At 38.2% G+C, this 13,412-nt stretch overlaps 1 protein-coding gene across 1 annotated transcript in view; it reads right to left on the bottom strand.

The window, feature by feature from the left end:
- The window catches only part of LOC134539890 (cytochrome P450 4C1-like), a 158,661-nt gene that overhangs the window by 53,016 nt on the left and 92,233 nt on the right, over nucleotides 1-13,412 (bottom strand). The window contains exons 16-19 of the mRNA XM_063382239.1: nucleotides 7,113-7,281; nucleotides 6,956-7,081; nucleotides 6,803-6,924; nucleotides 38-107 (exon numbers count right to left, since the gene is read on the bottom strand). Of these exons, the coding sequence (XP_063238309.1) occupies nucleotides 38-107; nucleotides 6,803-6,924; nucleotides 6,956-7,081; nucleotides 7,113-7,281 (487 nt within the window). The remainder of the gene's footprint in view (nucleotides 1-37; nucleotides 108-6,802; nucleotides 6,925-6,955; nucleotides 7,082-7,112; nucleotides 7,282-13,412) is intronic.

The raw sequence follows: 13,412 nt of genomic DNA, 5'->3' as shown, positions 1-13,412 counted from the left end.
TGAAATATATTTATTTATGTAAATGTATCTTTCTTACCCATGCACAGCTGTCACATATTCTGAGTCCTTTTCGTCTTGTGCATTTATCTTGGTGCCCATTGCTGTCTCTAAGGAAAAAGAAGAAAACAGATAAAACATTATTAAAAAAAACATAACTATTGACATTTTTAAAGTACGGAAATATTTTTCGTACAAATGAGATAGGTTAATGTTACTAGTTAGTTACAATTCTTCAAAAAGGTTCTTGAATCCCTCAAATTTTTAAAACATATAAAAATAACGCTACTGTACACTTATGGAAATGAAAAATATTCTGTTTATAAATTTTATTTAAAAATAAATGTTAATATTTGAGCATTTTTGAGTAAAAATAAATTTTATGATATGATTACATACAAACAAAAGAGCCAGATGACACGAAAGTAAATAATTAAAGGGATATCATGGGGACCGGGCGTGATGTGTGGTTCGGTCATCCATATGTAGTTTTTTTTTATGGATCTCGAAGTCAGATTCAGAGCAAATGCTTGATGCTTGTAAATCAGTGCTAATTATTTGCCCAACCAATCTAAACCGTAGACAGGTTAATTCCGTTTTCTATAACGAGGAAATTAAAAACGCAATAAAACTAAACAAAAAAAGCGCTTCATGTAGCTTCTACAAAATGACATCGCTCAGTTTGATTTAGCCAGCCTGCTATCTTGCAATTTTAAGCTAGATACGAGAGCCTTATCTTAATGGTCATATTCAGGCTGGAGCTCAAAAATGTGTAAACTTTTGTGAAGCTTGTCAAATTAACTTTCCATTACCACCTAAATTCAAATATGACGTAGGTTTCTTTTATAATAACACAAGTTTTACTTAGCAAGCTTAAAGCAAAGCTCAATGTTTTGTGATTAGAAAGATTCATTAAAGTTGGTCGTTGCAAGTTTGCAGCAACCTGGATGTCAGCTTAATCAAAGCTGGTCGTAGCTAGTTTACTGCAAACTGAACGTGAGAAGACTAATAATCTTTATTGAAGCTGGTAGTGGCAAACTCAAGGAAACCTTGATTTATGGAGACGTGCAATCTTTATTGAAGCTGCTCGGAGTAAACTTGCAAAAACCTGGAATTCAGGAGACTAGTAAACTTTATTGGAGATGGTTGTGGAAAATTCAAGTTCAGTAACGTGGACATATAAATACTAAGTTTTATTGAAGTTTGTCGTAGCAAGTTTGCAGCAACCTGAAGGTCTGATTTGATTAACCATTATTGAAGCTGCTCATTTAAATGTTGTAGAAACATAATTTAAGCTCTTTGTAGCATGTTTGCAGCAAGCTTGAGGCCTAGAAACTATATAGTAAACTTAATTAAGGCTGGTTCTTTAAAAAAATGTAGAAACATGAACATTTAAAGACTAGAGCGCTTTATTTAATATGGATATCGCATACTTAGAGCCCCTAGACATCTGTAGACTAGTAATCTTTACTAAAGCAAACTTTCCAAAACATGTACTTCTATAGAATGGTACATTTTATTAAAGGTGGCTGTTGCAAGCTTTCAGCAACCTAGACGTCTAAGAATAGTAAGATATATTGAAGTTAGTCTTGGCAAGCTTGCAGGAACCTGGACAATATGGACACTGTTAAGCTTTTTAATACTGCATTTGGCAAGTTTGGTATAAATTAGATGTCTGAAGAGTGGTAAGAATTATTTTTGTTGGGGTTGGCATCCTTTGTAGAAACCTGGACGTGTGGAGACACAAGAGTCTAGCGGCAGCACTGCTACTTCCTGCAAATGGCTGCAAATGCCTCACCGCTCATGCTCGTTCCGGGGCCGGCGCCGCGATCCTGCAACTGGCTGCAAATGCCGACGCTTGCTCCAGGGCCGGCGTGCTCGGACGTTCAACGAGCGCAATGATGTTAATGCAGGATCTGACGCTATACTGAAGTATTTTCAATTTAGTTTACTAAGCTTCGTCAAACACCGACCAGTGTGGTGAAAAAACGTTATAACAAATATTGTTTTCTAAAGTTTTATTTTAATAATTTAAATAATATTTAAAACATACTTTAAAAGAAAGTCGAAACTTTAAACAATACTGAGAATAACTTGCACATGAAATATTATTACCGTAGTCTTTTTAATTTAGTTTACTTAGGTTCGTCAAACACTGACCAGTGTAGTGAAAAAACGTTATATAGTATATTGTTTTATAAAGTTGTTTTTAAAAAATTAAATAATATTTACATCACTTTAAAAAAAGTTTAAACTTTAAACTATACTGAGATGACTTGCATAATTATGTAATGTTATTTGCACCAATTAATACAGACTTTACACCCTAACAAAAACAAATTATTTACAAAAACCTTTAAACCTATTTTGTCACTTATAAGCACAAAATAAATCAAAATAATTGTACAATTAATAAAATATAAAAAATATGTATTATATATAATATTAGTTATACATGTAAATGCCACCCACTAAACCCATGGCTTCAATCATAAACAAAATATTATACATCTATGTACACCAAAATGAAGCTTACTGGTTATCCCAAACAAATGGATAATTATAATTTGAGATATATTCGTCCTTCAAATAATAAGTATATTACTGAATAAGATTAATTCACTGTAAATGCTTAACAAACTGAATAAATAATATGAGAAAAAAATTGCATACCACTGAACATATTACAATTATTTAGCTGATATAAGTTAAGTTTGATGAAATATAAATGTTAGTTTTTATGCAGTAATGATATTGTGATGTCTTGAATTTCTGTTTTATTTGGTTTCATGAATCCAGCGCGATGACTCACTTTTCTTCGTTTTGTAGAAAACAGTCTTCTCTGTGGCACTATATTTCGTTTGAGTTGTTCTCTTCCCGGAACGGCCTGCTGACTGTTTGAAAGACATCCATTCTGCGAACGAACTGCAGCTAAAGTTGCTTTAATGGCTGCAGTGTACCGTCTGATTACCTCAACCTCGCTTTGAGTGGAGATGCCTTTAATTATCTCGTGCATATCTTCTTCAAGTTTAACTTGTTCACCACTTATATTAAAGAAAGTACTACATTTTGTTTTGTTGAGTTCAGCAACTATATTTTCCTTTTCAGTAAATTCTAGTTCATTTTCTAAATGAATACATAAATTGCCATCGCTAGTGGAAGCACTGGCTTGAACATTTTCGGATGCAGTTGTTTCATGTCTTTTTATTTTTTCCTGTTGACAAATCAGGTGGATATGCTTGCACATGTTACATTTGATAGTGGAATCCACACACGTGTAAGTATATTTATGGATGCATGTGGGACATTCGGTACATTCTAGTTTGCAAGGGCAGTCCAATCTGTTTTCTTTTACGTGATACAATTATTTTACCTCAGATGTGGATGAAACTTATCAGCCATTGTCCTCTTCGATAATCATGTCCATGTTAAATAGTAGGCTCGCTCTATGCCTACTTCTTATATTTACAAGTTTACTGGTCACTTTTCCTTTAGTTAGAACAATTATCCTGTCAAATAGATTGTCCCTAAGAATGTTCATAATAGCAAAAATCACTTTATCCAAACGTCGTCCAATCTTTCCTTGCAAATATATGTATTTTAAAGTTTTTTCCATACGTTCTATATGCATGTTTGTATTGATTCCACTATTCAGCCTGAAACAATATGCCCATGACTAAACATTTTTTTTACGTAGTTCTCACTGAAATATGCCCCAAAATCAGCTGTGTCTGAATCTCTATTCAGTCGGTTTATTACAGCAGGGAGCATTATTTCAAATGCAGCAGGGTCCCGTTTTTGCAACAATGTTCGCAAGAGTTTGCAGACTTCAGCCTGTTTTTCTCTACCGTTAACTTTGGACAGATTTTTCCGCCAGGCTCTGTCCACGTGCCAAGAGCAGTAAAGTCTCACAGTCGGTGGCTCCATGGTTAAAACCCATGCATTGAAGAATGAGTCAGCCATGTCAGACATAAAAACTTTGGGGCATATTATTTCAGCTTCTTTTTTCATGTACTCAAAAAAATTGATATTACATGTTGATCAGTTCTATTCGATGTTAGAAATGCGCAAGGAAAACCCTGCCTCATGTTATCTAAAACGAGTAATGTAATCAGTTCAAACCCGTAATTGTTAAGACCATGGGTACCATCGATACAAATGCAGTCACTGCCATATTTTTTCAATAAGTCACACTGAGCATTGTTCATGATAATTAAGACAAAATCATCATTTTTTAACTCGGGATGCAGTTCAGTGATTGTATTTTGAGACTTGTAAAATAAAACACATGACTTATCACTTGCCCTTACCTCGTTAAAACACGTCTCCGCGCTAGTCACATCATATCTGTATCTCACAGAATCTGCACATAGGTTATAACACTGCTCGATATTATATAGGTCTTTTCTGGTAAGGAGATGAATTCTTTCTAGTTTTGAATCAGAAACTGAATCGCGTATCTTGTCTAGAATGGCATGGAATGGAATCTTATTGGCAAGGTCTGTTGCTAAATCACATCTTTCCGAATCAGAGAGATTGAATTGGCCTATATCATTTAGATAACCTAAATGTGTTTAAACGTAACTAATTTTACACATTCCACAATCATATTCTATTATTCGTATGCTTACAGGACATGTCCCATTGATTTTATTACTGCCCTGAGTTTTAAGGTGCTTCTGACCTGTATTTTGGCACATGTAATAGCCTGACCGATGGCATACAAAATAATGCCTAGTAGAATTGTCAGCACACCGTTTTGAACCACGTTCTTTCACATACCTGGAAAATGTTTCCTTTTCAACATTTTGCTTCCATTTCACAAAACCTTGGAAAGAGGAAAACTCTAGATCTTGGGACTTGACACCAGCACTGAGTTCCGATTCCAGATTGTACAGAAATGACGTTTTCGAATTAAGTCTGAACTCACATAATGAGCACTTGAAACTTTTGTGGAAACAATTTCCGCACTGTGAAATTTCCGTTCATGGTATCTTAAATTTCAAAAAGATTATGTTGCCTATCGCAACTTTTGCACTTGAATTCCAATTATTTTTTTTCCCGGTTAGAAGCAACGTCATCAATTTTACCGGGATTTTTCGTCAGTTCGCGTGGCTGAAGATTTGTCTGATATTTCCGTTCATGAAAGCTTAGATTTCGGAAATGACTAAATTTTTTATCGCAACTGTTGCACTTAATTTCACAATTTTTTTTTCTTGTTCTCGGGAAAAGATACGTCGTCAAACTTTCCCGTGATGTTTCTTCCGCACGTGTTGGCAAAGATTTTTCTTATAATCATACCCTTGTCCACATTCTTCACATACAAATTGCTTACAGTTACTCATAACTTAACACTCACTGTAACAACAGAAAACAAACATAGGTACTTACATGATGAAAAATTTAGTAAAAATCACGCAAACTAAACAGTCTGTGTGGATTTTTTTATAGTGGAGAGAAAAAACACGCGCGTAAAAATAAAAATAAAACATCCAGGGGGTAGGCACTCCCGATCGGCCAACTTCGGAAAGGCTCAGCATTTGCAGACAGTTGCAGGAAGTAGTGGTGCTGCCGCTAGACTCTTGTGTGGAGACTAAGCTTCAATGAAGCTGGTCGTAGCAAGCATGCAACAACTTTGACATCTAGAAATAAGCACAGTATATTACTGCCGGATCATGGTAAGCTTGCAGGATGCTGGCCATCTAGAGACTAATAAGCTTTATGGAAGCTAATCAGGGCAACCTTGCAGTAACCTGGACATCTGTAGACTAACTTAGTTAACTTTATTAAACATAGCCATAGCAAGATTGATACAACCTAGACATCTAAAGAAGTAAGAATTTTTTTAAGTATTTTTATTAACTTAACGTCTGCAAAATTGTCAGCCATCTTGGCCAGCAATTGGAATTATTTGTATTATTTCGCTAGAAGTTCGAAAAAATTCCAAAAATTCACCAAAAAGCATTCATTAATTTATTAATTGACTAAATCTGTTTCTTTCCTTGTTTCCATCCCTTGACTAATGCAAAGTATAATTTAAGGTAAAAAATACTTATTTAATTAGAATTACCATAAAATTGATAAGTTCAAGAAACGAAACATCATTATAAATTTTAAAAAAATAAAAAATTTATTTATTACATAATTTTTACTTTACACAAAAACAAAAACTAGCAAATTATTAGAGTTTATTTATTTCTTGCATCAGCAAGGGTTGAAGCCACACCACCTGATGTAGGATCGTAATTTTCTTCGTTTGAGAATCTTCTCCACCAAGTATGTATCAGAATACATAGTACGGTGAATCTCTTTGGCATAAAAGTAACCATGAATAGGCATGTGGTCCAAATCATCGAGGTAGTAACGATTCTACCAAAACAAGAAGACATTCGTCCGACCTGGTGTGACCACGCCGGCTAGTGTCCAACATCGTCGTCGCATCTCGAGTTCAGAGAGCCAACTCAACCGTAACGATAAGTGCAATGTTCTGGAATACAATATGGCGGCTGAGGTCAAGGTAAAAGCATCTCCACTAGCGGCTTAGAGCGGCTTGACCGTGGGGAATATAAATCGTCTTGGGGACATTTCAAGTCGTTGGCATTTTTAGGAAAAAACCGGAAATTTTCTCTCGAAACGGGAATTTTTACCCTAAAAAAATTTTTTTTAGGAATTTTGAGACATTTTTATATATTTTTGAGGAATTTCGAGTCCAAGATGGCCGCCATGACGTCAGAGGTTGCTCGGTCACTGACCCCACCACCTCCACGACCCTGGACTGTGGCACATACTACCAGCCTCTACTCACCACAGATGATGTCCAGTGCGCAACGGGCCACCAGCGGGAACACATCGATGGCTGTTCCGTCGGTGTGTCTCTGCAGCCTGCGCACCAGCACCTCGCTCTTCTCGGCCAACACCTCCACGACCCTGGACCATGGCACACACTACTGTCCTCTACTCACCACAGATGATGTCCAGTGCGCAGCGGGCCACCAGCGGGAACACATCGAAGGCTGTGCCGTCGGCGTGTCTCTGCAGCCTGCGCACCAGCACCTCGCTCTTCTCGGCCAACACCTCCACGACCCTGGACCATGGCACACACTACTGTCCTCTACTCACCACAGATGATGTCCAGTGCGCAGCGGGCCACCAGCGGGAACACATCGAAGGCTGTGCCGTAGGCGTGTCTCTGCAGCCTGCGCACCAGCACCTCGTTCTTCTCGGCCAACACCTCCACGACCCTGAGTAGGTGTAAATAGTAGGTCCTGGGACACTGGCTCACGGCTGGGGAGCCGGGGAGCCACGGCGGCCATCTTGGATTACGTTACTTCCGGCGGCCATCTTGGATTACGTCACTTCCGGCGACCATTTTGTTTTTATCCGCCATTTTGTTTTCTAGAACATCCCGACATTTCGAGTTTCATCTGCCATCTTGAAAATCTTTATTTATTATCCGATTTTAATGAAAAAAAAAATTAAAATTTATAAAAAATAAATAATCAAAATTTTAAAATAAAATTTTATTTAGAAACCCTATGCATCGAGTACCCCACTCCTCTACATTGCGAATACACCATCTAGCCCACCCACTCCTCTTTTACAATGACATCGTCATCGAACACCCCACTCATTCCTGTTACAATTTTTCGTTACACTGCTTTCTTTAAAATAATTTATTATCAAAATAAAAAATATATACCATCGTTGTCTGCGGAGGCAGCCATCTTATTTAGTGGAGACCGCCATCATGATTTCATATGATGGATGTTATCATCGGGTGTAGGTTTCTAAAGTACGTTAGTGTATGTAAGGTTGAGTTTCAATTCTCTACCAACATTATTATGATCCTTATAGACAAAAATCTACAAAAATCCACAAAAAAACACAAAAATCCACAAAACCCACAAAAATCCATAAAATCCACAAAAATCCACAGTCATTTCGTTGTTGTAACCACCATTTTTTCTTAAAGTCTTATCACTTATAGGTTTTGACTAAAATATATGTTATCAATACTATCGTTGACGATGCGATGGTTAAAGTAATGATAATTTAAAAAACATTTATTACTCCATCTTAGCTGACCAGAAATTTTTCAGAGTCCTAACTCACAAGTAATAATCTCTTCTCACGTTTGCGTACTCTTGTTTTAAAAGCTGCATGGAAGCAGATATTTTTAATGTCTGCGTATAATATCATTTCACCATTCTGTAAGACAAGTATAAGTATCAGTATCTCGTGGGATGTAGGTTCTATATAAAAATAATAAACAATATGTAGGTTAAATTGTATTTATTAAATAAGAACATATTTTACACAGCAAAAATGGAGCAAAAACAGAAACTATACATAAAAATACTGAAACTTTACATCAAAAATGGAAACTGTACAGCAAAAACATAAACTATAAAACAAAAAAGGAAACTGTACAGCAAAAACATAAACTATACAACAAAATGAAAACTATACAACTAAAACAGAAAATAAATACAGCATAAAAACAATGTCCGGAAAATAAATTATTCGTCGTCTCCAACATATCCGTGGGGGACCGCACGTACGCCGTCATCACATATTAGACGCTTATCATCCTTCCTTGTGATGGCCAGCTTATTTGTGCTCTCACTATAGAGCACGTGCTGCCTCGAGCGTATGGCCCTAACTGCTACCCGTCGTGTGTGGTGATCTTGCAGGGCATCCAGGTAGTCACTAAATGTTATGCGGTGTTTGACCACGCACCGCTGGATACCCTTGGCCTTCTTCTCAACTTTGTCACTACACCTGTAAGCGTAGAGTTTGGCTCGTAAGCTTAATAACTCACTCATCACTTTCCCCCCACACTCATCCTTAAACTTTCCGACAACCTTTTTGTTGGTGGGGGAGAAGCAAGGGTGGTTGGAAGGGTAGCAGCTGGTGTCGAACTTCTCCATCATTATTGGGTCGGCTTTGAGGTCATGGTAGAAATCATTGGTTTGTATCTCGTATACGAAATTATCGGTGTCCATGTATGCCAGATGAATATTTTCCGAGTATTTAGGCTTCATGGTATTATAATGAAAGTCGTACATAAGTGTTTTTGAGAGGTCGAGAACGGATAGTCCGGCATAGATCGGCTTATCGAAAATTATTGTTTCATGGTTCAGGTGTACAAGACTCAAGTTTGGATCATACATTGTGCGATCCTTGAAGGACGGGCGGCACACCAACTTCTTGAACCTCTTCTCGGAACACACCAACTCCATTTTGAGCCTACGTCTCTTGTTTTCCATCAATTTTCCGAAGGTGGAGTTCACAGCCAACTTGAAGAACTCCTTCTCGAATTCGTTGGCTGCTGCTTTACGCTTGTTGGTGTTGAGCTTAATGTATGGCTCCAACCATGCCAACTGCTCAAACTGGAGGACTCGGTGTATCTTCGTCACTCTCAGCCCATGTGATACGGCTTGCTGGAGGTTTTTGTAGTGAACGATGTAGTGCTCTTTATTTTCCAGCGTTGTCATGAGCTTTGATTGTTTTGAGCCGGGAGGACATTGATTGATGGGGAGAAACGGAAGGTCTTTGTGACTTTCGTAGAGTTCAGTAGGGTACTCCACGTCACATTCGATAATGTACCCGATAGGAGATTTTTCTGGAATATTCATGACATAAACAGATGTATCCGACCATTTGAAATGGCGAATTGGAAGCGGCAGAGACATCGCCCACCCATACAAATTATTTGCATCAATATACTCTAGGAATATGGATGGCTTGGAATCATCATATGTCTCAGGCACATATGAATTATTCGCAACACAATGACGTTTGATGCTTTATGCTACACCTCCACGAATACCGGCCTCGACAAACATGTACATATCATAATCGGTAAGAAGCTCTAGCTGTACACCTGTGGTTCGAAGCATCGCGTCGTAAGCGAACCCAGGACAGGAAATGTAGTGAGACGGATCTAAACTATATGTCTCCAAACATATGGAACGGAAATTCTCGAATACATCTGCTAGGATCAGGACATCTGTCTTCAGGTACAAGTCAGCGTACTCCCCCAAAGTAGCACACCGAAACTTGTCCCAGACTTTCATTGCGTGAGCGTAATCCGTCTCTGAAATCATGGAATCAGTCAGACTGTTGTAGAACTCATCGATAGGTGGAAGACTAGTATCATCCAAACGAGCAAAAGAATCAACGAAGTCGTATGGGAAGACTCCCTTGCGGGTAACCAACTCCAACTCATCAGGAGCGAAAAACTCAGCAGTACTAACAAACTTGTCTGCAGGCAAGAACTCAGCGAGCGAAGCAAGACCCCGACTCATAAAGCGGAACGTATCAACAAACTGAATGCTGAACTTATCATGCAACTTCTTGGAAAAAGTTATCAGCTTCTCTTCCGAATTAGGAATTATGAAAATGTCTTTAGTGTCTTACCCCAACTTCCTGATAATGAAGTTCTGGTCGTACGCCAGGTTGTGGAAGAACACAATCATCTTTTTCGGTCTGCGCCTGAGAAGGTTGCAGTCATTACATGAGTAGGCCAGTTGCAAAGTAAGCCTTGTCCAGCATAAATCATTTTGTGTAATGCAGGAAAAACTGCTGCCGCCATTTACCAAGCATTAACAGTGATTTAAAAAATACTACCACACTGCTAGTGAGTCTTCTTTCCACGGCACAAAGTATCATACAAATTGTACAATGGGGGTGTCTTAAATTAAATAAAATTGTTTGGACATAGCTTAGTTTGCAACAGTCAGCTGGACATGGCTTATTTTGAAACTGCTGGGTTTGGACAAGATGCACTTTGCTAAAGGAATGTACAAAATTATAACTAATTAATTTTATATTGTGTATTTTAGCTACAGATGCAGACTTTGGAACAGACAGGTCATTTAAATTGTAAGTTAAGAACACTAAACAAACCGACTTGCTTAACATTGTTTTCAACACAATTTGAACATGCATACGCAACTAAAACAAATTACAGGTTTGCAATGAGCAAACAGTGAGTTTCTTAGTTTTTCCTAAATACTAGGTATATACTAAGTTCATCATCTGTCATGATAATGTCATCTTCAGCATCTTCTGCCTCACCTAATGTTGTGTCTTCAAGGATAGAACTGTACCAGCCAAGAAGGGGATTGTCTTTCGATTCACTTCCATAATGCATACACAAAAAGGTTTCCACATCTTTTAGTTTCTCAGGTTTTATCGGTACTCCCAATTTCAATTCTTGTGGTGTTATGTTTGAAATGTTTTTGCCACGCCTGCATATTGATTTAGCAGCTCCAACATCTACCTTGTAGTTAGGCTCTCCTCTTACGAGAACACTTCCATTTTCTGAATGATGTATTACGAACCGCTTTCACGGAGCAAATTTTAAATGCCAGTTACGAGGTTTCTTTAATATTACTTCAGCTGCACTCTTCCAATCATAAACCTTATAATCTTCTACTGGTCTAAATAGCTGGCCATGCTCCCTTAACAGTTTATAGTATTCTTCAGGAGAAACTATGGTGTCCCTCTTCTTTATCACTCGTTCAATGCAGCCAAATACCCTATCGGGAGGGATGTATGAATGTCTTGGGATCGGAAACGTCAGTATAATTCTGTTTAAATTTTTTGGAGCATCTGATTGTAACCATTTGCATAGCATACCAATCATTGAGCTATTTTTGTTCTGGCCACCACAGCCATCACAGTAGAGCCTTACGGTATGTACACCAGCAAGGCTTGTGTTCCTTAGTCGATGGTAGACTGAATATGCAATATCATTAGACCCTTTATAACTTTCTGGCTCAGTCCATGTGTAAAAATAAGTACTATGGTGATCTTGTTTGGAGGATGATGTGCCCTGCCATATCGTAAAGTTGTAGCAATAGAGTTGTCGGCTGTAGTAAGTGGACTGATCAGGTAGTTCAGGTAGAACTTAATTTTTTTGGCAATCAAAGCTAAAACTAACTACACCATCTTCTTCTTTCTTAAGCAGTTCATAAAACACTTTGGCTTTGAGCTTATGCGCTCTGTATTGAGTAATCAGATCTTGTTTGCTGCCCTGATCATGGGTGTAACTAATCTCCTCTTTCAACCGAATACAGAATGAACATGCATCTGTTGATGGGCAACCAAAACTAATATTGACGTCCTCAACAAAGATCTTTCTAAAGTATTCATATTTATCTCTTAGGCTGATGTCTGAAGCTTGATCTGAACAACATCATTAATTAGTACATTCGTTAATACTGAAAAATACTGAATACATCATTAATACTGAAATGGCACATTCCTATAAGAAAAGAGTGCTTTACATAACATAAAACAAGCAAGTATAACATATTGTAAAGTCAGTAATAATTTAACATTTAAATAAAAAATAAATAAAAGACAAATTATAATTACGAGTCGCCCCTGTGTACCTGGTAAGGCGTGGTAACAATCCAATAAAAACACGAGATGATGAATCAAAAAGGGCAGAAGGCCTGAATCAAGATTAATCAACGCACATTCGGCCGCAGGGCGAAAGGCGCAAAACAAATGGGCATGACGAGCAACTACGCCTTACCAGACACAGGGGCGACGAGAACCAGGACCGCTGCCGGCCGACGAACGAGTGAAGCGGCCTGCTTACTCACGGTAAACAAGTGGGCGGGACGAGTGGTAGTGAGGAGGGGGGGAGGGGAGGCAAGGAAGGTTTAGAAGGCCGGAAGAATCGGGAAGGTCGGAGGAGGAGGAGGAAGGAGGGAGGGGAAGGGGAGAGGGAGGGAGGGGAAGGGGAGAGGAAGGAAAGGAGGGGAAGGTGAGTGAAGGGAGGGGAAGGTAGGGAGAAGGAATGAGAGCGGACTAGAAGAATGTGGCATTTCTTCAAGTCGATAAGTCTATTTTCGACCACGTTAATATAAAAAATGTTAAAGTATTTCTCAATTCTCAGGCATATCCGTACTTGGATTTAAATGCTAATTTTAATAGTGGTTTGTTCCTAATGGCGTATCAAATGTATTCGAGATTCCAACAAGCTTATTTTGGTCGGCAAGCTTCTGCTACACTCGACCCGGAAAAAAATAAGTTCATAGCACCTCTTCTCGTTTTTGATGTTTCGGCACAAGACGATCGCATTAACTCAAATATAATCGACTGTAGGATTGAAATTACAGCCTCTGAAAATATACCAAAAGACACAAAAGCGTACGCTCTCATAATCCATGACTGCTTAGCAACTTACAATTCTAGGGACAAAATGGTTAAGATATTAATGTAATTATGTCAGTCGTGTCTTAGCCTTCAAGCTAACATGTATGTACTGTAACATTCAAGCCTTCCGGTCCCAGTTTGGTACTGTAGCGAAAGAACTTAGTGTAACTTACAACGACGGAAAATCAATTACTTATGTATTCAACCCTCCATTTGCATGGAACGACTTGGACAAAAAA

The sequence above is a fragment of the Bacillus rossius genome, chromosome 16, assembly GCF_032445375.1.
Source record: "Bacillus rossius redtenbacheri isolate Brsri chromosome 16, Brsri_v3, whole genome shotgun sequence".
Taxonomy (NCBI): Eukaryota; Metazoa; Arthropoda; class Insecta; order Phasmatodea; family Bacillidae; genus Bacillus; species Bacillus rossius.
This window is presented reverse-complemented; position numbering and strand designations above follow the sequence as displayed.